At 37.0% G+C, this 26,940-nt stretch overlaps 1 protein-coding gene across 1 annotated transcript in view; it reads right to left on the bottom strand.

The window, feature by feature from the left end:
• Positions 1 to 1,861: 1,861 nt before the first annotated feature.
• Positions 1,862 to 26,940, bottom strand: part of LOC138705621 (uncharacterized) — a 139,518-nt gene continuing 114,439 nt past the window's right edge. Inside the window, exon 3 of the mRNA XM_069834222.1 lies at positions 1,862 to 2,393. Within this exon, the coding sequence (XP_069690323.1) occupies positions 1,862 to 2,371 (510 nt within the window). The 5' untranslated portion in view covers positions 2,372 to 2,393. The remainder of the gene's footprint in view (positions 2,394 to 26,940) is intronic.

Raw genomic sequence — 26,940 nt, 5'->3', positions numbered from 1 at the left:
TAGCAGTTCCCCACAGTTGGATGCCGTATGTCCAGATTGGTTTTAGTATGACTTTATAAACAAGAAGTTTATTTTCTAATGACAGTTTTGATTTAGGTCCCAATAACCAATAGATTTTTGATGTTTTTAAATTTAATTCTTTACGTTTAGTTTCAACATGTTTTCGCCATGTTAAGCGGCGATCTAAATGCATACCTAAATATTTAACATCGTCTGCTTCAGGAAGTTCTTTGTTGTAAATTGTTACAGAAGGACAGTTTTTAGTTCTAGTTCCAAAAGTAACATGAACTGATTTGTTTTCACTCGCTTGTATTCTCCATTTAATTAGCCAGTCTTCTGTTTCTTTCAATTCATTCTGCAGGTTTTCAGATGCTGTTGATGGATCTTCATGTGAAGCAAGACTAGCAGTGTCATCAGCGAAAGTAGCCACCAATACTGAAGTGTGTTTTAACATGAAAGATTTACTCTGACGTTACTCGTGGTACCATGGAAACAGAAGCGTAAGATGACTTTCGTGCCTCGGGTTTTCTCCTCGGTCCGCCTCGCTTCAGTTTTCGCTATTTGTTCTCAACTCGGACTATCAGAATAACAACATCCATTCTTCTCAACTAATGCTATCTTCGTCAATGGAGTCATACTTCAATAGATCACCAAATAGTCAACTGATTAACGTATATCAGTGCAATTATACAGAATGTCGGCAATGTCAAAAAGAAAGCGCCTAATAAACGAACAATTTCCATCAATCATTTCTCTCCTTAGTTACTGAACGACACGTATGGGCTATTCCATCTCAAATCGACCGAAATATAGAGAAAATTGACCTTGCAATTTTTAAATACAATTAAACTTTTTCTGTCCGTAGACAACTGTGATACAATGCTTTGTGCAAAGTTTCAGGCATCAGAACTTCATAGTGCTTAAATTAAAAATATTTAAATTTATCGTATTTTCATAAAATTAGCAACTTTAAACTGTTGTGGCTCCGAAACCCTTTCACCCAATGATCGAAATCATGGTTTATTTTGATGCTGAGAAATTAAAGTTTATATTGACATGTAAACAGTTCCTCTTACTTTTTATGGAAATGGAGAAATTTAGATTTTTCTTCATTAAGACGCCTTTGACCACGAAAAAATATTTTTAAAATATATGGTTAGATTCCGCGTTGAAAGTACAAATAAACATATTTTTTACTGGTGCAACGTTGATAAGGAAGTATTGAAAATATCAAATAAAGAAAATAAATAGTACGCGCGTGAACTAACCAGCTGACTGTGAGGCGGGAGATAGCCGAGGGAAGCAAGGCCAGGAGACATAAACACGTAATGTGTCGTCTAGTAGCGCATAGCTGGGATAGCTTTATCACAAGTTTTCATAAACACAGGAGTAAAATGACGCCCAACGCTCGCTTATCTTCATATTTCGGCCAGTGCGTGCGGTACTGCGCCGTTCAAGTGCAGGCGTGTGAAAATAATTTATTTAATACCCTCGAAACTTATTGCCGAGCCACTAAGCAAACAATCTCCCTCTTAATTATGCAAGGTTTTTTCTCAATATTTTTTACATTTTTACAAATTGGCAAAAAGCCTAAAAGTAAGTAAAATCAGATTATCTGTCTCTCTGTGTACAATAAAAAATAAGGATCACTTCTTAACATAACCTACCAAATGTCAGCTTCAAAATGAGCTCTCGTTCAATGTTCTGCAGTAAATGGTTCCAGAGTTCTGAGCGCTGAAAGAGGCTTGTTTTTATAAAATAAGCCAAATCTGTCGCTCAATAATACGAAAACCGTTTGACTTTCGATAGTATAATTTTGAAAATGCACTCTCCTCAGCACCTTGCATAAATAGGGAAAAAATTAGGGCATAAAAATGCGAGGTTTTTTACTGATCGATTTCATATGGAATAGCCCGTATATTCTGGTGACAGTGTTCAAGCAGAAGCACTGGAGAGTGGCGGGTGGTAGCGTGAGAGGAGTCCTACCTTTGATGACCTGGACGTTGTCGCCCATCTGGAAGCTGACCGTCACGCCCGGGTTCACGTGGAAGTGCACCACGTGCTGCTGGGAGGCTCCCCCCGTGGTCGTCGACGACGACGCTGCAGCCCCCGCGCTTCCGCCGGAGGGGTAACGGGGCTCGAAGCCGGGACCGAAGTGAAACGTGGCCGTGCCAGTGGAGGAGGACGCGGACGAACTGGCCAGGTTCGAAGCCGGGTAGGACCAGTGGTGGTGGTAGTGATGAAAGTGCGGGTGGTGCAAGTGGTTGTTAGTGTTGTGCGCGGACTTGCCGTTCCGGTACTGCGGGTGGCGACTGCTAGTGCTGGCCTGCCTGGGCTCGGCCATCGTGTCCTCGTCGTGTACCTTCACCATCCGGACAACGCGCGCCTCTGTCCTGCCGACACCAACGAGATCAAAATCAGCTTCAAATTTCAGTATGGAGAGAAGTCACCTATAAATTTAACTGGATGAAAATCAGCCTATACGCTTCACAGGATGAAAAGCGACATCTAAATTTAACAGGGCAACAATCAGTCTCTAATCCTGATATAGGGACACGAAATCATTAAAATTAACAGGATGAAAATCAGTCTCTACGCTTCACAGGATGAAAAGAGACACCTAAATTTAAAAGGATAACAATGAGTCTGTGATGTTAATATAGGGACACGAAATCATTAAAATTAACATGATGAAAATCAGCCTCTACGCTTCACAGGATGAAAAGAGACACCTAAATTTAAAAGGATAACAATGAGTCTGTGATGTTAATATAGGGACACGAAATCATTAAAAATTAACAGGACAAAAATCAGACTCTATGCTTCACAGGATGAAAAGCGACATCTAAATTTAAAAGAATAATAATCAGTCTCTAATCTTACTATATGGACACGAAATCATTAAAATTAACAGGATAAAATTAGTCTCTACGCTTCACAGGATGAAAAGAGACATTTAAATTTAAAAGGATAACAATCAGTCTCTGATCTTAATATAGGGACACGAAATCATTAAAATTAACATGATGAAAATCAGCCTCTACGCTTCACAGGATGAAAAGAGACACCTAAATTTAAAAGGATAACAATGAGTCTGTGATGTTAATATAGGGACACGAAATCATTAAAATTAACAGGACAAAAAATCAGACTCTATGCTTCACAGGATGAAAAGCGACATCTAAATTTAAAAGAATAATAATCAGTCTCTAATCTTACTATATGGACACGAAATCATTAAAATTAGCAGGATAAAATTAGTCTCTACGCTTCACAGGATGAATAGAGACATTTAAATTTAAAAGGATAACAATCAGTCTCTGATCTTAATATAGGGACACGAAATCATTAAAATTAACTGGACGAAAATCAGCCTCTACGCTTCACAGGATGAAAAGAGACACCTAAATTTAAAAGGATAACAATGGGTCTGTGATGTTAATATAGGGACACGAAATCATTAAAATTAACAGGATGAAAATCAGACTCTACGCTTCACAGGATGAAAAGTGACATCTAAATTTAAAAGGGCAACAATCAGTCTCTAATCTTGATATAGGGACACGAAATCATTAAAATTAACAGGATGAAAATCAGCCTCTACGCTTTACAGGATGAAAAGTGACATCTAAATTTAAAAGGAAAGCAATCAGCCTCTGATCTTGATATAGGGACACGAAATCATTAAAATTAACAGGATGAAAATCAGCCTCTACGCTTCACAGAGTGAAAAGTGACATCTAAATTTAAAAGGATAACAATCAGCCTCTGATCTTGATATAGGGACACGAAATCATTAAAATTAACAGGATGAAAATCAGCCTCTACGCTTCACAGGATGAAAAGTGACATCTAAATTTAAAAGGATAACAATCAGCCTCTGATCTTGATATAGGGACACGAAATCATTAAAATTAACAGGATGAAAATCAGCCTCTACGCTTCACAGAGTGAAAAGTGACATCTAAATTTAAAAGGATAACAATCAGCCTCTGATCTTGATATAGGGACACGAAATCATTAAAATTAACAGGATGAAAATCAGCCTCTACGCTTCACAGAGTGAAAAGTGACATCTAAATTTAAAAGGATAACAATCAGCCTCTGATCTTGATATAGGGACACGAAATCATTAAAATTAACAGGATGAAAATCAGCCTCTACGCTTCACAGAGTGAAAAGTGACATCTAAATTTAAAAGGATAACAATCAGCCTCTGATCTTGATATAGGGACACGAAATCATTAAAATTAACAGGATGAAAATCAGCCTCTACGCTTCACAGGATGAAAAGTGACATCTAAATTTAAAAGGATAACAATCAGCCTCTGATCTTGATATAGGGACACGAAATCATTAAAATTAACAGGATGAAAATCAGCCTCTACGCTTCACAGGATGAAAAGTGACATCTAAATTTAAAAGGAAAACAATCAGCCTCTGATCTTGATATAGGGACACGAAATCATTAAAATTAACAGAATGAAAATCAGCCTCTACGCTTCACAGAGTGAAAAGTGACATCTAAATTTAAAAGGATAACAATCAGCCTCTGATCTTGATATAGGGACACGAAATCATTAAAATTAACAGGATGAAAATCAGCCTCTACGCTTCACAGAGTGAAAAGTGACATCTAAATTTAAAAGGATAACAATCAGCCTCTGATCTTGATATAGGGACACGAAATCATTAAAATTAACAGGATGAAAATCAGCCTCTACGCTTCACAGAGTGAAAAGTGACATCTAAATTTAAAAGGATAACAATCAGCCTCTGATCTTGATATAGGGACACGAAATCATTAAAATTAACAGAATGAAAATCAGCCTCTACGCTTCACAGGATGAAAAGTGACATCTAAATTTAAAAGGATAACAATCAGCCTCTGATCTTGATATAGGGACACGAAATCATTAAAATTAACAGGATGAAAATCAGCCTCTACGCTTCACAGAGTGAAAAGTGACATCTAAATTTAAAAGGATAACAATCAGCCTCTGATCTTGATATAGGGACACGAAATCATTAAAATTAACAGGATGAAAATCAGCCTCTACGCTTCACAGGATGAAAATTGACATTTAAATTTAAAAGGATAACAATCAGCCTCTGATCTTGATATAGGGACACGAAATCATTAAAATTAACAGGATGAAAATCAGCCTCTACGCTTCACAGAGTGAAAAGCGACCTCTAAATTTAACGGAATGTACAGTAAATCAATCTGTAACTTGATGAGAATGAAACTGATCCCTAAATTTAACAGTATAAAAATCAACTTCTATCGTTAACAGTATAAAAAGTGACTCCAAAATTTAAGGGGATGAAATTCACCCTTTAACTTTAACAGGGTAGAAACACAACTATTTTAATTGAAAATCAACGTCTAATCTAAACAGTGAAAATAGATCCCAAAAATTCACACGGTGAAAATAATCTTTTAACCTTAATATAATTAAAACTGACTTCAAAGTTTAACAACATGAAAATCACTCCCTAACATTAACAGGGTAGGAAGTGACACCTACACTTTGTGTGATGAAAATCACTCTCTCAGTTAAACAGAGAGAAAAGGGACTCCTACAATTCTCAGGATGAAAAAAAGCTTCTAATCTTAACATAGTTGAAAGCGATTGACAAATTCAACAGAAGAAAATTAGCCTCTAACGTTAACAGGGTGAAAGTGACCCCTAAATATAACAGCCTCAAACGTTAACAGAGGGATGTCATTCCTAGGTTTGATAACGTAAAATAATATCCTAACGTTATCGGTGGAATAGAATTTCCAAGATTTAACACGATAAAAGCAATATCCAACATTAACAGAGTGAAAAGTGAGTCACAAATCAAGCACGTTGAAAATCATTCTGTAACAATAATAAGATGAAAAGTGACCCTAAATATAAAAGAAGGCAAATCAATCGTTAACATTAATAGGGTGAAAACTGACCCCTAAATATAACAGGACAAAAATCAGCCTTCAATCTTTCTGGATGGATATTAACCTCTCCCCTTACAGGGGTCGTCAGCACAGAGCACCCTGGGGCTAGCGTCTCTTACCCGCGGAAAACGCAGTGCACCATTGTGCACTCGTAGCTGCTAGCGGGTATGCTCTCTATCTCTTCCTGCTGCACGACGGTGCACACGGGACGGCACCGCGTACCCTTTGCACATTTCAGCGAGTGCTGACGACCACTGCCTTACGAGAATGGAAATAAACCTAGCCTAAACAGAGTGAACTATGATTCTAAACTTAACGGATAGAAATCAGCTTCTAGCCCTGAAAGCATGACGGGCTCCTTTGATCTTTGCAGAATGAAAATCTGTCTCTAACCTTATCAGGATAAAAACAACTTATTCACTTTAACATTGTGAAAAGCAGCCTTTGATCTTAATACACAAAAAGGTACAGTTGAAAAGCAACCTCTAAGTTTGATATACGAATACCTCTAACATGAAGTAGAACGGGTATCAGTCTCTAGCTTAATAGGGAAGAAAGCAGCCAATTTTTATTCGCAAGGTGAAAATAAACCAACAGTAAGCTTAGCCATTTGACCGAATTTCAGAAAAGGTGGCAGAATCGAGCTTAACCTCGGTAGGGGCTTCGGAATTTGTAATTTCGTTCATAACATCGTAAATTAAAACTGGCAACAACGTGAAACGTCCTACTTACAGATTAATAACTCCATCTTTTCATCATCGCTTATTTTAATAACAGCGCTGCACATAAATAACCATGATCTGAACACTATCATTTGTTTCTGTCGCGTCATGATCAATAAGGTGTGAAGGAAACGCCGTTCACCGAGTCATGAAGGTGTGACCTACAAGTCTGCGTGGGTTTGTTTTCCGAGTGGTTGCCCAACGGACTTGGATCTCCATTCACTAATCTCCGGTCATTCATACGTAGTGGCGCGTGATTTCGCAAGACTCGGTTACTATGGCAACAGATAGCGCTGGTCTGATAACTCCGGTCTGTCACAACGGCCAGCCAATTTTTAAGGCTTGAATCTGATGACGCAGTATTCACGCTGCACGAAAGACACGGTGTTGGGTTCGAAACTGACTACAACGCATGTTAGTTCAGTGACAACCTGATATCCCTTTTTAAATGGTTATTTAACGACGCTGTCTCAACTATAGCTTTTTAAAGTGATAGAATTGCTGATTGAATTGACAGCGAGATGGTATATTTTAATCAAATATTTACTTACTTACTGGCTTTTGAGGAACCCGGAGGTTCATTGCCGCCCTCACATAAGCCCGCCATTGGTCCCTATCCTAAGCAAGATTAATCCATTCTCTATCATCATATCCCACCTCCCTCAAATCTATTTTAATATTATCTTCCCATCTACGTCTCGGCCTCCCTAAAGGTCTTTTTCCCTTCGGTCTCCCAACTAACACTCTATATGCATTTCTGGATTCGCCCATACGTGCTACATGTCCTGCCCATCTCAAACGTCTGGATTTAATGTTCCTAATTATGTCAGGTGAAGAATACAATGCGTGCAGTTCTGTGTCGTGTAACTTTCTCCATTCTCCTGTAACTTCATCCCTCTTAGCCCCAAATATTTTCCTAAGCACCTTATTCTCAAACACCCTTAACCTATGTTCTCTCTCAAAGTGAGAGTCCAAGTTTCACAACCATAAAGAACAACCGGTAATATAACTGTTTTATAAATTCTAACTTTCAGATTTTTTGACAGCAGGTTGGATGATAAAAGCTTCTCAACCGAATAATAACAGGCATTTCCCACATTTATTCTGCGGTTCATTTCCTCCCGAGTGTCATTTATATTTGTTACTGTTGCTCCAAGATATTTGAATTATTCCACCTCTTCGGAAGACAAATCTCCAATTTTTGTAGTTCCATTTCGTACAATATTCTGGTCACGAGACATAATCTTATACTTTGTCTTTTCGGGATTTGCTTCCAAACCTATTGCTTTACTTGCTTCAAGTAGAATTTCCGTGTTTTCCCTAATTGTTTGTGGATTTTCTCCTAACATATTCACGTCATCCGCATAGACAAGAAGCTGATGTAACCCGTTCAATTCCAAACCCTCTCTGTTATCCTGAACTTTCCTAATGGCATATTCTAGAGCAAAGTTAAAAAGCAAAGGTGATAGTGCATCTCCTTGCTTTAACCCGCAGTTAATTCGAAAATATAATAATAATAATAATAATAATAATAATAATAATAATAATAATAATAATAATAAAACATCTAAAACGGAAAAATAATATTTGCCATTTATCACGGGATTTTCTGCGTATATGTCCACAAAAATAAAATATCGACACAAACTAAATGCAGAAGCAGAAATTATGCCACAACTATTTGCCATAAAACCAGAAAACAGAATCAGCAGGATTAAAAACAAATACACTAATCTCACAGAACATAATTATTATTGAGATTCTAGCTTTTACAACATATCTCATTCATTCATAGTGTTCTGCCCAAGGGCAGGTAATTTACTGCAAACCCAGCATACTCCAATCTTTCCTATTTTCTGCCTTTCTCTTTGTCTCCTCATATGATCCATATATCTTAATGTCGTCTATCATCTGATATCATCATCTGCCCCGAACTCTTCTCCCGTTCACCATTTCTTCCAGTGCATCCTTCAGTAGGCAGTTTCTTCTGAGCCAGTGATTCAACCAATTCCTTTTCCTCTTCCTGATCAGTTTCAGCATCATTCTTTCTTCACCCACTCTTTCCAACACAGCTTCGTTTCTTATTCTGTCTGTCCACTTCACACGCTTCATTCTTCTCCATATCCACATTTCGAATGCTTCTAGTCTTTTCTCTTCACTTCGTCATAATATCCATGTTTCTGCCCCATTCAATGCCACACTCCACACAAAGTACTTCACTAGTCTCATGCATGGTTCTTTCTCCAGAGGTCCGCAGAAGATGCTCCTTTTTCTATTACTAGTAATATACGTTACAAGAGCGGTATGTTGAAGTTTTCATGGTCGAGGAAAAGATTGAAAAAGCGAAACGTAGTTGAGCTTTTTTAATTTCAGAGAACATGAAAACAAACATACCGCTCGTGTATCGTACATTATTTTGTGCGAAGATCGTTTATTACATACCTGAAAGACGAATTTCTAATTAATTGCAATGAAATCTCCATGTTGGTTTCTGTTTAATGACGGCAACTTCGGAAAACCAAAATATCTTTCTTCAACATTGTTGCTATAAAATGTTTTCTGTGTTTACTATACTCCAGCAAGCCGTGATATACGTCTGTCTTTTTTTTTCCCCCAGTCTATAAATGCGAACTTAAAACAAACGGTAAGGTTATGTAATGATTTATTTTTCATTTTAATATTTTAACAATATTATTTATATAACATATTGCAGTAATAACATCGGCATCTGGAATCTTGTTGATTTTTTCACGGCTTCCTTAATGTTACTTGTATCAGGAATGCAATAAGTTTCGTGGAGTACTAGACTTTACTTAATTTTTGCAAATATTTAAAAACAATAATTAACATTGCAATTTAGGTGAAATTGCAGTGGTAAGTTTCCAATTTATAATTATTACTATGTTAAACGTCTCTAAAAATAATATGTTAAAAGCCTAAAGCAGTAAAATGAATGTCGCGCTTAAGCGGTAAGAAGAGGGAAATTGTTATGTGCGTTAGGTTGGGAATACTGAATGTGGTATTTCACACTTACCGCGTATTGGTTCTGTGCGGAAAACAAGCAAATACGCACGATCTCGCACAAAAGCTTCCTTTTCATTGTTATCCTTCTTTTGACTTCCTGGCAGCAGCTCATGTTACTGCTTATAGTACACCCCAAGTATTTGAAGCTGTCCTCTTGCTCTACTGCCTCATTTAGATTTCGCACTTTTAACTTTTTTATTTTTCTTCCTATAACCATGGTCTTCGTCTTGTTTGCATTTATCTTCATTCCATACTGGTCACAGCTGTCATTTAGCTCCAGTAGCATAATCCCTTAGTATCGTCTCCTCTTCTGCCGTACAGAAAAGAAGAACTTTCTAACCAATCATGTGTTATGAAAAACAGCAGTTTCTATGTGGGGGACGACCTGGTTGCCGAGTTATACAGCGCTGGCATTCTATGCCCAAGGTTGCGGGTTCGATCCCGGGCCAGGTCGATGGCATTTAAGTGTGCTTAAATGCGACAGGCTCATGTCAGTAGATTTACTGGCATGTAAAAGAACTCCTGCGGAACAAAATTCCGGCACATCCGGGGACGCTGATATAACCTCTGCAGTTGCGATCGTCGTTAAATAAAACATAACATTTTCCATGTAGGGTGCCAAAAAAATATGATGTTAAAGAATTAACTTTTTGCCTGTATTTAATAATGAGATATTCAGTTTTTAGTTCCGCGTATTAAATTTTAAAATTACGAGTTGGGCCCTTCTTTGAATAAATGCTTCAATTCATGGCAAGAAAACAACTCTTGGAAGAACCAAGACCTCGTTCTTCGTAGCCAGCGTTGCTAACCACTAGACCAAGAGGTTTGTTCAGAAATTTGTAAACCTAAACGTAGCATTAAAAAAAAAATAAGAATGGCACAGTAACACAGTTTGTATGGCTTAATCATCTGCATCATTACGCCGCAAACAGCATTCCAGTTGGAAGATTAAAATTATCGCTTTAGCTTGACCTCCAATTTATATTCGTAGACTTTGTGTTCATAAGAAGCGACGAATCTCTGTGTGAGGACCATAGCACTGACAGTGAGTTTGCGTAAGCAAAGTCTGTCTCCGGCCTGAATTTGTTTTTCTCATGGATAGAATTTTTCCTCCGTTCTCACTATCGTGATATGTTACATGAATCCATACAGTAAACAAGTGATACGCAACCATACCTGCAAATACTCATTTTAAAAATATATACATGTACATTGCTAGATAGCTCGGAATCGAGGAAAGTTCAAAGGCAACCATTTAACTTCATCCTTGACGATGATAAAAAGACATTCGCTTTATGCGCAGTCTAGATTACCGAGAGTTGTGATAAAACTCATAGAGACAACTGTCCTTTAAACCATTGTAAATTAAAGAATTTCCTACAATATCATGAAGGGTAAAGGTTGGTAATATTGTGATAGTTCTTTTTGAGAATGTATTATAATTTTACTGAGCGAGAGGAAGATCGGTTTTTTTGCGTCAACGTAGGCTATTAAGGGAATGTACGTGGACAAGTTGCTGCACAAAACCGGCCCTTCTCTCGCTTAGTAGAATCGTAACAAATTCTCAAAAAGACCTATCACAATATTACTAACCTTTACCCTATACTTTCTTCTACAATATGCGGCAAAAGAGACGACACTGAAATGTTATTTAATTGCGTTGGTACAGGATGTGTTCAAAATGTGTACCATCATGTGGCACACATTGTTCATAACTAGGTCTGGCGGTTTCGGAACCCAAACAAAAAAACAAGTTATGTGCACATGGGGTTGTGATTAAAATATCTAGCAAAATTCAATTATTTCTTATAATGTTATTTTTAATTTGTAAAATACTATGTTTTTAAGACTGATAATAGATTAATATTTATTATGCTCGACCATGCCGAAATGTAGTAATTATACACCTGGTAGCAGTCCTTTAATGCATGTCATCAAAGTACACATACTCATTAAAGTACAGGTGTTTTCAGCCAATGACAACTCAGCTTACAGGTTTTCAGCCAATAACAAGTCAGCTTTGTACCGTTATAAAACCGCAAGTATCGATTATTCTCGGATATGCAATCGAAAGAGAATTAGCGAAAAGTCACGGAGGCCGGAAATCCAGTACTGTCGCAGAAGGTTATGTTCTGTTACTATAATAATTAGCGTTAATTGTAAATAATATTCAAATAAATTCAATTTGTCATCTCGTTTTTCAATGTCGAATTCAATAATCAAGGTTATACCAAGTTTAACGGGATTACACAAAGTCAATGACATTATTGTTCCTCGGAGAAAATCAATACTTCCGCGTCTGCGCACATCTCACAATTCACGACCTAGAACAAGGTCACTTCCGATCTTGTCAGATACAAATAAAATAATAAAATAAAATCTGAATAATTTCAAGTTAGAAATATGGTCGAGCGTAAAAAGTCGTATGAAACTCGCCTATAATGGTAATTAAGAAGCTCGTATGAAAATTATGAAACTCGCTTGCGCTCGTTTCATAAACATCCATACTCGCTTCTTAATTACTATCATTATAGGCTCGTTGCATAATGTACTATTTGTTTACATTTCGACTGAACCTAAATGTTATTGCCAATGACCTTGCATTCAACACCAACCGAGCGAAATGGCTCAGACGGTAGCGTTTGAGACTCGAACTCGGGAGGTCCCGGGTTCAAACCCGTGGCCAGTCAATCTCACTGGGGATTCTCATTGTTTTCCTCTGTCACAAAGGCAAAATGCCGAACTGGAAATTTACATATTATGATCCATCACCGCCTCAATCATCAGTACCATAAACATTTAAAAAAAATGACCCCCTGGGTGGCAGAAGTGGTAGAGGCACGGAATATCTCTACTGCTTAGGCCGAAGGGTTGTGGGTTCGAGTCCCGCCTCGGGTATGAGTTTTGTTTGTTTTAGTTTAAGTAAAGGAAACAAAGGAAAAAAAAACAAGAAAAAAAAACACCAATACACAACAGAGTAACAAACGACTGCTTCAGAATACATACCGGGCAAAGTAGCCTAAATATTGCATGTCTATTCTCTTTTCCAAAAACATTAGATTCACAAAACATTATTTTTCTGCGAAAATAATAACAGTTACAGGAAAAACAACATTTGACTTTTTTATTCAGTTATTTATGTTCTATTACCAGTACTTTTTGGCAGTTTATATTATTTACGCCCTGTATATCTAGAATGCGTCCCTAAAGCTTGTACAATGAAATATTTCACCGATGCTTCTGTTGTGTATATCTAGAAGGCGTCCCGCGCCGTGGCGTCGTGGTCTAAGGCATCCTGCCTAGGACTCGCGTAACGGAATGCGCGCTGGTTCGAGTCCTCGTGGGGGAAGAAATTTTCTCATGAAATTTCGGCCAGTGTACGGGACCGGTGCCCACCCAGCATCGTGATGCACTTGGGAAACTACGATAGGTTGTGAAAACCAGCTATACCGGCTGGAAGGATTATCGTGCTAAGCACACGATACTTCCATTCTGGTTGGATGATCGTTCATCTCTGATTAGGCATGTGAACGTGAGGCCAGCAGCCGGCTGGTTGGTCTGGGCCCTTCAAGAACTGTAGCGCCACGGATCATTATTACTATTATTATTATTATTATTATTATTATTATTAATATCTAGAAGGCAGGTACATCTGATACGGTCTTCTATCAGCGTTAGAAATGTTTATGCGTTAGCCTAACTCAGCATAACCATGAACCAGACTTGCTTGTACGAGTATAACGTTAAATGTATCTTAAACAACTGACGTTACGACAGTTCCCCACGTCACGTTAAGTGCATCATAATCCCGGATTTAGACAGAGATCCGGCGTTGTGCTTTCGATAGTCTGCCTTTTACAAAACGGTATGAGCATGGTAGAACGCGCCTGCCTTCTATAATTGATGAGATGTGAACTGCGTCCTCTTACACGAGCGTCAGAACTACTCTACGTCAGCGGATGTTTCTTGGTAGGATGCCCCCTTGGTTTATAACGTCGTGTAGGAGAAGAATGTGGTCTATTCTCAGAGAGTTGTGGGTGGCATAATCGATACGGGACGGAACTTACAAGTTACGCCAGACGCCATATTATCTTGGGAAGAGCTCAGCTGACGACATTTAACTAAGGAGGACGTGGGTTTAAGTCTCGGAGAAGCATGTTTAATCTTACGACGGATAAAGTGATATTTTCTCAAGTTTACTTCGGTATTTTATTTTCCGGCGTAATTATTATTTGATCACTGCTCCATTGTTGCCATTTTATTATTCGTGTACGATTTTCCTCTGAAAAGTGAGGATAAATGAGCATGTATGCACTATTTCCGATCTGATATAGGTAGTAAGGCTACCCAGAAGTGGCAAGTGAATGTAAAGAAATATTTTATTGAAGATTTATGTTCTTCTGATTTCAAAACAATATCCATTAATTTATTACTAAAGTTATATGTGCATCATATCCACATATACAGGGTGTTCGCATCACTATATTACAGACTTATAGGATGCTATGTATAGACATTTCGCTAGCCCGCGCTACGAGCGTGCTAAACTAGCCCCGGCTATCGAGTGATTATTTATACAGAATTCATATCATATCATATCATACCATACCATATATCATATCATATCATATCATATCATATCATATCATATCATATCATATCATATCATATATCATACCATACCATATCATATATCATATCATATCATATCATACCATACCATACCATATCATATATCATATCATATCATACCATACCATATCATATATCATATCATATATCATATCATATCATATCATATCATATCATATCATATCATATCATATATCATAAATCATATCATATCATATCATATCATAAATCATATATCATATCATATATCATATCATACCATACCATACCATATCATTTATCATATCATATCATATCATATCATATCATATCATATCATATCATATCATATCATATCATATCATAAATCATATATCATATCATATCATAAATCATATATCATATCATATCATACCATACCATATCATATATCATATCATATCATATCATATCATATCATATCATATCATATATCATATATCATATCATATCATATCATATCATATCATATATATATATCATATATCATATCATATCATATCATACCATATCATATCATATATCATATCATATCAGATCATAAATCATATATCATATCATATCATATCATATCATATCATATCATATCATATCATATATCATATCGCTAACAGTGGTTTATGAATACGAAAAACGTTAGTTCGCTGATCATCCACCGGAAGCCCGCGCTAAGAATGTCTATGAATACGGCCCTTAGTGATGGCAGAGGAGGTCCATGGGAACAATTTGTTATTGGAGAGAGAATTTTGTCCAATAATGGGTATCGACATGTTGACTACATATGAAGAGCACACAGGGGAAAAACGTGATTAAGTCCAAAAGTATCGATTTTCTGTTTTAGATGTCGTGTAATAGGTCAGGAAGTGTAGATTTGTGTAGTTTAACTGTACAGAATAACAACCTTATAGGTCCAAAGAAATTTTAAGAATGATAATCCAAATACAATAGCTTATAATGGATCTTGAAACTTTCAACTTGCTCTCCTGTAAAACATTAAAATGTGACTTATCAGGTTTTCCCCTGTAGTCTTCATATAGTCTTGATTATTCACTGAGGATGATGAGGCCTCATAATATCAGAGTTTTAAGTTTGTACAACAAAATATATGGTAATCACTAAAAAAAGTATCCCCAATAGCCTTAAAATAAGAAATTATACTTTTGAAACAGTCAACCAGTTCAAATATCTCGGTGTTTTGATAGACAATTCTAATGAGAGAAAACATGAAATACTTAACAGACTACATAATGCACACAAAACTTTTTATGCTGTTCACAAATTATTGTCTTCTCGTTTTTTAACCATAAATTTAAAAATCATTTTGTACAAAACACTAATCCAACCTGTACTATTATATGGATCGGAAACATGGAGCTTAAATGAAAAGGAAAAAACACAAATTAATGTTTTTTGAAAACAAAGTGTTGAGGAAAATTTTTGGCCCAATTTTTGACCCACTTGAAAACAAGTGGAAATCTCGACATAATAATGACTAGACAATAGATGCGAGATGACTTATCGTTGAATGTAGGTGCACATTTACTATATGTTACATTTTTTTCATTCATACCATTGGCTTAACAGATTTTAAACGTAAACAGACGACGTCAACATGCTACTGTATCTCCGTACAGTCAGAAGGAAAAGAAAAATAACGTCATGACATTACCATAACCAAAACAAATAACAGACACGAATTCAAAATATACAGGAAACCCACTACAACCACAACACATATACACAATTCATCAAATCATCCCATACAACATAAACATGCAGCTTTCCGTACAATGACACACAGATTAATTAATATACCAATGAACAAAGACAACTACACGGAAGAATTAAACACAATAAAATACATAGCACAAGACAACGGATACAATTCTAACATAATAGACACACTAATAAGAAAGGCAAAACAAAAACAGACCAAACCAACACAAACAACACGCGAGAATAAATACATAACATTAACATATCACAATACCAATACCCACAAAATTGCAACTTCATTCAGAAAACTAAAGTACAAAATTGCATACAAAACAAATAACACAACACAGAAATACTTAAATAACCACACTAAACATTCAAATATATATAATTCAACTGGAGTTTACAAATTAAAATGCAATAGTTGCCCACATTTTTACATAGGACAGACAGGAAGATCTTTTCATACAAGATACAACGAACATATTAAAGCTATAACCAAACCTTACATTACATCAAATTATGCAGATCACATTATCGACAATAATCATGACTACAATAATATAGAAACAGATATGGAAATTTTACACATCACACCAAAAAGTTCACAGTTAAACATCCTAGAACAATACGATATATATAAGAATACAATAGCACACCCACATTACATACTTAATACACAACTACAGTTCAATACGCACACATTGTTTGACGTCATAGTACGTCATAGCATACAGACAACCAACCCCCACCATAGGAGCAACACACCCCCACCCCTACCATCGACAACTGCACATCGCAGAGCCAAAATCAGCAGTGGTTCAAGAGACACTGAAGACGACGACAAATAGCGTCGAAACGGGCCGTCTGTCGAAGGTAAATACCTTTTTAACAATTTTAACACTTTTAACGTGTGACAGAGTAAATTTTATGTTTTCAAAAATAACGTACTGTAGTACATACCTTGCAAGGTTCAGTCCTCGTCATCATTGATGCAATTACCAGCGTTGCAGTAAACAATGATATATTCTCGTAAGTTGTCGAAGCTGAATCGTCTTCGCCTATCGCTTAAACAGTTTTTGTATCGAGAGAATTTCTGAAGAAAACCTCTAAAATGGGGATCACTCAATTTCTTTAGAGGAATATTTGTACTGAGCATCATGTTGCACGTGTCGTTAGACCCGCACAACTAAATGATGATGATGATGCTGATGATGTAGATGGTTCCTCAGATTTCATTTCAACGCATTTCCTGTGCGATGTACTGTTGCAGTGTTTCTCTATAGCCTGAGTTGTTCTGGTTTATATTTCAATTTTACATACATTACACACGATATTGTCTTCGTTAATACATAAAAGTCACTGTCATACTTCTTAATTGCATTTAATATCTCTGAGCGAATTTAACGTTTTGCCATTATGAATGGATCAGCACAACTTATTCAACGCGTACTAAATACTTGAGCAGGATAACACAACTGCACACACTGCGTTGCAATGTTACTATGAACGGACCGGGATTCCTCCGTTATGTACGCTGCTGTACTCGCCAGGTACACAAAAGACGAACGACGCGGCACGTGCCATATACTCTGGTACGAAACAACTTCACTTTTCCTTAAGTCATCCCGCATCCACTGTCTAATAATGATATTCACAAACTTTATAATCAACCATTAATTTTAGATGTAATGCGGACCAGAAGATTAAATTGGGCGGCCCGGGTTCGATTTCCGGTCGGGGCAAGTTACCTGGTTGAGGTTTTTTCCGGGGTTTTCCCTCAACCCAATATGAGCAAATGCTGGGTAACTTTCGGTGTTGGACCCCGGACTCATTTCACCGGCATTATTACCTTCATCTCATGCAGACGCTAAACAACCTAAGCTGTTGATAAAGCGTTGTAAAATAACATACTAAAATAAGATTAAATTGGGCAGGACATGTTATACATATGGGTGACTCCAGCAGCGCAAAACGAATATATATGAACTCCTTTAACAACAGAAGGCCACTGGGAAGACCTCGAAGTAGATGGAAATATGAAATTCAGAAGGAATGCATGCAAATGGGAATTACCAACTGGGAGGAACTAGCAAAAGACAGAACAGAGTGGGAGCGTTTTGTGAAATCGACATGGAGTCGACAGGCTCCATAATGTCCTTTGAATGACTGATTGATTGATTGATTGCATTATAAAATAACAGATCATACACGGAATGAACGAGTAGGTCCCTGAGTCTTTAGAACACGCACTATAAGTTCCCAATGTTGGCAACCCTTGTTACCCGGCACACATCTAATCAACACTCGAGTTCTTCACACATTGTGGCCAGCATGTCTGGTGTCAGTTAGGAAGGAAAGTAGTGGTGGCACACAACCCGATCTCTGACATCCCCAGAGAAAGAAATCACATCGGGTGACGTCAGGGTACCTTGGAGGCCACCTGGGTAAAGCCATGTTCTGATCGTGACGACCGATGCAGCGATGGATAAACACTTCATGCAGCCATTCTCGCACTTCGTTAAAAATAAGGGGTTCACAGTCTTGCTTCCAAATGATGTTTCGTAATGTACCTTGCAATTCGGAAATCACCGCCGTGGCGCTGTTACTCGACAGAATGTGGTAACAACTTTTTGCGGATAGAATTTAAACATTTCACAGCTGCTCTTTCATTACATGTGGGATAGAAACGGCTATTGTTGCTTATATAGCCACAGAAACAACTTAAAACTCCGACATTCTTTTGTGTACGCCCTGTATAATATACTTTCTATTCGGTTATTTTACGACGCTGTATCAACATCTCTGATTATTGAGCGTCTGAATGACATGAAGGTGATAATGCTTGTGAAATGAGTCCGGAGTTCAGCGCCAAAAGTTACTCAGCATATGCTAATATTGGGTTGAGGGAAAACTCCGGAAAAAAACATGAACCAGATAACAGACTTTTGATGGAGATTCGAACCCGGCCACCTGGTTTCGCGGTGAGACGTGCTAACCGTTACTGCACAGATATGGACTACATATATACAGGATGTTCCATTTATCTTGATCAAGGCATCAAATAATATTCCGTTTATTAACGTTCTGATTATAAGAATGATCCACTTTGATACTTTTTGAGCATGTCTTAATGAGCTTAATTGAAATACTGAATAATAAATCCATAGTGTCATTTAAATAAACAATGTTAGTACTCGCATCTCATTAATAAATAACGCTACAAGGTTGCCTCCCCATCAGTATTATTTCCCCCTTTCAGTTGTACAACTTTTGTATGAAACAATTTTTCATTTGGTGCTTCCGTACAAAGTTATTTTAGGTGGTCAAGATAAATACATCCTGTATATAATATACTTTTCCACACACGCAGTGTAGCCACTGGCAAGTATCTACGTAACTGTCTTACATGCACTGAAAAGGTTTCTGATGGCATGTTTTTATGGTGATAAAAGTTGAGTGGCGTAATTAATTGCAATGTCTTAAAGATCTATTTTCATTCCTTTGAAGAATGAAAATATATGAAATTCGACATAGTGTGACATAAAATATCAATGACACGACATCACATCCTGTAGAGCAGCGTTTCTCAAACTATGGTCCGCGGACCACCTGTGGTCCTCGAGGTCTGCCTTTGTGGTCCTTCAAAAAAGGTAGAAGAAAAAATAAAATTCAAACGAATTCTGTATCACACTGTAGCTTAAAATCTCAGAGTTTGGAAATGACAATGGCAATCGAATTTCACTTTTTCTCCCAGTACAGACTGAAATTTATTACCCTACCCGTCTATCGACTTCCCATTCTAGTCTCAGCAACAAAAGAGGGATTTAAAGCACTATATACGTGGTGTTTCTCGACATATTTTCCCTGCACATCTGGCGCCGCGTCTATAACTCAGCCAGGGACCACCCGAATTCATAACAGAGGACCAAAGTACCGAACCTTAATTCAATCTATACTAATAATAAATCTGTAGCCGAAATTATTCTGCTAATTTTCGATATTTTCAAAATAATTGGTCCTAACATATATAATTAACCGCCCTGAAACCGAAAATCGCTTTTTTGAAAATTTTCTTTGTATGTCTGTCTGTCTGTCTGTCTGGATGTTTGTTACCTTTTCACGCGATAATGGCTGAACCGATTTATATGAAAATTGGAATATAAATTAAGTTAGTTGTAACTTAGAATTTAGGCTATATGGCATTCAAAATATTTTATTTAAAAGGGCGGTTATAAGGGGGCTTGAATTAAATAAATCGAAATATCTCCCTTATAATTAATATTTATGAAAAATATTACATAACAAACGTTTCTTTAAAAATAATTTCCGATACGTTTTATTCTATGCAAAATTTTGATAGGACCGATGATTAATGAGATAAACGAGTTTCAAAATTATAATAACAACGCAATATAATGCGGTGTAATGAAATAAAAAACAAATGACTTCGTCTATAAGGGCCCTTGGACAACAACAATCGAAAGCTATGAAACATAGCCTATAGAGAATGTTTCTGTGTTTGTATGAAGTAATATCGGAAACTAAATTAACCGATTTGTATAATTAATTATTAGGCCTAATTCACCATTGGAAAGTGTAGTTTCTCTAGATGTACATAATGCTATAATGTTATTACAGTAACTTCTGAGTGAATCGAGGACAGGTAAGATTAAAATAGCTTCTTATGCACAGAAAACGTGATAGGCTATTCTGTACATTCGTTTCCTGTATTTCCTAATATAATTTTTATGACAAAATGAGTGGTCTCTGGATCAAAATTATCGCATTTTAATTTTTTTAATACAATTTAAATTAAGTAACATAATAAACGATTTATCCTTCTATCAAACACGAATGTTCCCTGGGTCGAATGTCCTATTTAATTATGTAATTACTTTATATTTATTTCTAACGGGTGAAGAGGAGCGCACGAGTACGGCTAGTTTTAAAATACAAGTATATACTGGCATTAAAACATGCTACGAAAATGATAAATTTGCTTTCGAAGGGAACAAGAGTAAGGTGGTCCGCGGAACTGTTCTGACTTTAAAAAGTGGTCCCCACCTCAAAAAAATTTGAAAAAAAAAAAAAACGCTGCTCTAGAGAGTTTAAGTGCCTTTCTTCTACAGCACTGTCAAAACAAGAAAACAAATGAGCGAGGAAATATAGGCTTACCAGCGAATGGGCACAACTGTATTATGTGGCCCACCAAACCAACATTTGAACCACCCCTGTGCAGTGTGCTGTCACTGTGATGGCATTTCTAGCGATGCAATGCCTTCTTATCAAAGGTCTGGGATTCCCCGCGTCAATTAGCAAACGACTGTTTTTGTGTTACGGCTTCGTGGGAATCTACGTCTCTTTGCGTGTTACCAGATGCCGTGTGCGGGGGTGAGTCCACATCGATCTACATCCCCCGTAGTGGGCGCTCAGACCTTTTGATGGAGATTTTAAGACAGAGGCCGTGATTATCGGTGCAGTCTGTTTGAAAGCCACGATCCCGGGTTTCAATCTCGTCTATGCATGATGTCTTCTGTGGACTGTAGAACAGACTAAATTCTTTCTCCTGTCGTGACAACAACCCTTCACAAACAGCAGGCAAAGTTGTGCACCGTAGTGTAATCCAGAATTCAATTCAGACTGTAACTTCAGACATTCAGTTAGCAAACAGACATTACGTGCAGGACAATGAAGCAAGGTGCAAAGCAGAGAAAGCTTCTAAGTATGGAAGATATTGTGACTTTTAATTCAAAACAATAATGTTACTTCTATTGTTTCAACAATAATGGCTTTCTATTTCTGAATTTAAACACTCCCGTCAACAATGGGTATTTCACTCCACACAGCAACACAGTATTCGTTATTGCACTCCACAGACGACAATGACAATTCACTTGGATTATCGAGAACAACAATGTAAATTTTGACATGCTCACCCATAAATTGAGAAATCTGCATTTGTCAGAGACTGCTGTGAGTTGGTTCGAAATCCTACTTACGGGAAAGACAACAATGTGTTGTATCCGGGAATCGAAGCTTTTCCTGGCTTAACATAACATCAGGTATACCACAGGGTTCGGTACTCGGACCATTGTTGTTCACAATATATGTCAATGATATTACAACTCTTGTAAGGCATTGTAACTATCACTTGTATGCTGATGACCTTCAATGCTACATCTCTTCCCGCTTAGACCGAGTAAACGACGCTATAGACAAATTGAACGAAGATATTGACTCGATTGCGACATGGACAAAGAAACTCCATCTTAAAATCAATCCTGGGAAGACACAAGCAGTTATATTAGGACACAAACGGCAAACCGACGCTGTAAAACACCTCGAGATTTCCCCCGTTAAAGTAAGTACAGTGCATATCCCTTTCAGTTCTTCGGTAAAAAATCTTGGCACTCACAGGGATAATAATCTCAACTGGGACATGCAAATCACAGAAACCTGCAGAAAAGTATATTCTATTATCCATGTGCTAAAAAGGATAAATGTTCATCTCCTCTCTTGCTTAAAAAAGTCCCTTGAGCAGACGCTTGTATTTCCCTATTTTAACTATGCTGACATTTTACTGACTGACCTCTCCAGCGACAACAAAACGAAACTTCAACGTGCTCATAATTTGTGTGTACGTTTTGTAAGCAATGTTCGTAAATATGATCATATGACCCCTTCTCTGGAAGCAATAGGTTGGCTTAAACTAGATAAGAAAAGAAATTTACATTCACTTCTTCTCTTCGAAATCTTGAACTCTTCTATTCCTTCGTACCTGTCGTCTCGCTTCACTTACCTTTCTTCCCACCATAATCTGAACACACGCTCTCGCCATGAAACAATACTAACAATACCATCCCATCGCACCTCCTCATACTCATCCTCTTTCACAATAGCCCTGCCAAGACTCTGGAATTCGTTACCTGCTAGCATCAGGGACTGTCGAAGTAAAATTGAATTCAAACGCAAACTTAATAGGCACTTGATTAGTAATTGAGACTCGTTCAGATATGGTTTCTTGTAAATAGTTGTCTTAATCTATCACAAAATATCTCAATATATGGTAATTTCATCACTATAGAATTTTGTTATTGTAGGTTTAATTTGTAATTCAGTAAATACAAAAATATTCTTTGTTCTTAACTTCTATGATGAAATGTTTAGCTGACGGCCTTATCTCTACCAGGTTAAATAAATAAATACTAATACTAATACAACCCTTTATAAACAACAGCAGCGAAGTTGTGCACCGTAGGCCCGATTGTATAAACCATTTAATCTTAGATCAGAGGTTAAATTGATCCTTGTTTCAGCTGAACTTGGAATTTTGTGTTGTATAAAGTCTAATCTGAGATTAATTTGTCTAAAACTAAAGTCAACTTTGACTGAAGAAATTTCTCCGATTAAGTTGAGATTGTGCAAATAAAATATCCATTATTATTAATATTAATAGATATGTTACGTACATTTATATATATTTCTTTCAATTTCTTGCCTTAATACACAAACATTCTTATATTTTATAAGGCTCTATCGTGTTCAGCAGTATCAAATAACATAACCTATAATTATATTATGTTTATAACAACCATTAATTATTAATGGATATGATAGGTACATTCATAAATGTTCAATTAACTGTATTACTAAACGAAAATTGTCGTTTTATAAAGCTTTATTATGTTTAGCAGTATCAAACACCATAACATGATAACAACTTGGAGAACAGTCAACCTTCTTCTTATTGTCCGCCATTATTTTCATTGAAAAAAAAACAGTGTCTCCAACAGAATGTAATACGGAAAGTCGCCAAAAAGTAGTTGTAAAGTCGCTAGATTTCTCATTATCAACAAAGAAAGATTAAATTTGGTCACTATGGGGTGCTAAAAAGGTCACTAAAGCCCTATTTAAGCAATATAAAAGTTAAACGAAATTGTTGTTGAAAAAGAGTTAAAACCGCTAGATTGGCAACACTGAACAAACCTGTATAACATGGTCCGCGCATCACGTATTTCACCTGTTTATGCAATGTTGCCAAATCCTTTTCACGTGAACTTACATTGCATTTGAACCAAGGTAATTTGATCGCAGAAAAGTTTTATAATAGAAGAAGTGTCTGAACTCGGTTTACTTTTCGATCTTCGATCAAAATTGATCTTTAGTCAGGGAGTTTTATACAATTAGTGTAATCCAGACATTCTATTCAGACCGTAACTTCAGACATTCAGTTACCAAACAGGTATTACGTGCAGGACAATGAAGCAAGGTGCAAAGCAGAGAAAGGTTCTAAGTATGGAAGATACTGTTGCCACCAGCGCGCGTAGCTAAGGCGGTAGCGCGTTTGTCTGCTGACCCGGAGTTGCGTTCGGGCATGGGTTCGCTTCGCGCTTGGGCTGATTAACTGGTTCATTTTTCTCAGAGGTTTTATCCAACCGTTAAATAACGAAGGCGAATGTCAGGTAATCCATGGCGAATCCTCGGCCTCATCAAGCCAAATACCATCTCGCTATCACCAATTCCATCGACGTACAGCCTTGGTGCGCTTAGCCAAAGGTCCCGGGTTCGATACCCGGCCGGCCCCGGAACAATTTTTCCCTTGAAATTATTCATGTTCGTTGCAAATTTTTTCTCTAGTAGCAAACTTCCACGTAATACTTAGCCTGTAGCAGACAGAGATTGATGAAAATACAATTTTTTTTTTCAAATTCAGGTGGGCTAAAATTCTTTTCTTCCGCACCACAATGGAGTTACATACTTTCCCTAATGAGGGACATGAAGTATAGCGTCTATAGATATAGTGTCTTTTGTTTGCTGCGTGGAGAGGGACAATTAGACAAAAGGAGGAGGCGACGAAAAGACAAGAGCGAGAAGATGGGCTCAGTAAGCCAACGAGACGCGGGATGTCAGTTCGAACACCGTAATAAAACTACTGGAAACAAATAGGAAGCCTCTCCAGAGAACTGCCTCCATTACACCTTAGAAGAGCAAAAATAAGAATCTCATCATCATAAATTCTACAACCGAAATGGAGACCAACACCTGTCGACAACTTTCAAGTAGGGGTATAAGCAGGGCCGGTTATTTATGGAGCTCGCGAAAATCACGATATAATAGATATACAATAGATTTTTACTGATCTTTACGAATTAAGTGATCCTGATTAATAATCTGCCGATAAAAGAATCGCGACAAATCGCGAAATAGAGTTCTAATAGCGAAATATGAACACATTCGCGAATTATTACTATTGTGTCGTTTTATAGCGAATTTGATGTTCTGAGTTTTTTCTCGGAATCTTTTTTCATTTTAATTTATTACACAGGGTTAGTTAAAAGTCCCGCACCACCTAAATAACTTTTGAAGCATACGGTTCAGTGACATGAAACTTGGTATGTGAGGATAACCATATACTAAGACCTCAATAATGGTATTACCGAGTTTTTTCTACTTCCGGTTTAACCGGAAGTAACTCCAACTCTATTTTTTAAATGGAACACCCAATATATATCTTTATTTTTGAATAGTGCTCATTAAGAGCTTTTCAAAAAGTACCCACACTCAATACTTCAGTGCTGCTAAGTCAAGAAAACAGAAAAGTGTATCGAATATTAAAATAATAAAATACTCCTTCCTTAACAAAAACAAAACAAAGCTAGCTCACCTTCTAAATTATGTGTTCAAATTGGTAGCCCTCAGCTGCTTTACAATGTGTCTCTCGATCATAGAAACCATTTAAGGAATTATTTAACCAGGCTTTAGGAATATCTTGCACCACTTCCATTTTTATTTAGCAACACTGAATTTGTACAGGAGTATCAAGTGTGGGTACTTTTTGAAAAGCTCTTAATGAGCTTTATTAAAAAATAAAAAAATATATATTGTGTGTTCCATTTAAAATAAGAGAGTTGGAGTTAGTTCCGGTTAAACCGGAAGTAGAAAAAACTCGGTAATATCATTATTGAGTTCTTAGTATATGGTTATCCCCACATACCAAGTTTCATGTCACTGAACCGTATGCTTCAAAAGTTATTTAGGTGGTGCGGGACTTTTAACTAACCCTGTATACCTAAGTAGGACACACTACATGGTATTGCAGGTGTTTTAATTACATTAGTGAACTCAAAAAATGGAGAATTCAACATTTTGCTAATAATTTGAAAGTGTTAATTTGAGGGCTGCAAGTTTTTTTTTTTTTTTTAATGAATGCGTGTTAAATACAGTCTCAATCTAACAAGTACTGTCTATGGCCATATTGCACCTTTATCAGAATCCAACGAACCTTTAATGTTAATTATTTGGAAAGTATTATTCATACTGAGTTAATACTCCAATTCCAAAATAACTGTACTTTCCAAAATTTCCATTAATCGCAGTCAAGACTACAAATCAATCTCCAACAATCTCCGCCGACACCAATATTAAAAAACACAAATGATAAAATTAATGTCTATAAATACCTGTCCCTGGGTATAAGTTACTGTGGTAGGACATCAAAATGTTCTTCATTGCCGCCCTCCCCTCCCTATCAAATTAGGCTTAGGGGAGAGTAGGGTAGTATCGGACAGCGGGTAATATCGGACAGTGAGTTTTTTCATCTACCACACGATGATAGTACCTGATTGACATGGTTACGTTTCTGTGATGTCGCATAGAGAAACGTAACCATGTCATTCAGGTACTACCATATGGTGGTACATGAAAGAAACGCACTGTCCGATACTACCCGACTCTCTCCTAATTAAAGGTATTGTTAAAGGTAAGACGAAGATAAAATCTAGGGGATTTAAGTATTTGTGTGAAAAATTTCCCAAGATTTCATCAGCAAAATTAAAAGAAGTCATTTTCGTGAGACCACATATACGAGAGATCATGAAAGAC

The sequence above is a fragment of the Periplaneta americana genome, chromosome 9 (genome assembly GCF_040183065.1).
Source record: "Periplaneta americana isolate PAMFEO1 chromosome 9, P.americana_PAMFEO1_priV1, whole genome shotgun sequence".
Classification (NCBI taxonomy): domain Eukaryota; kingdom Metazoa; phylum Arthropoda; class Insecta; order Blattodea; family Blattidae; genus Periplaneta; species Periplaneta americana.
The sequence above is the reverse complement of the archived record's forward strand: the minus strand, read 5'-3'. Positions and strand labels throughout refer to the sequence as shown.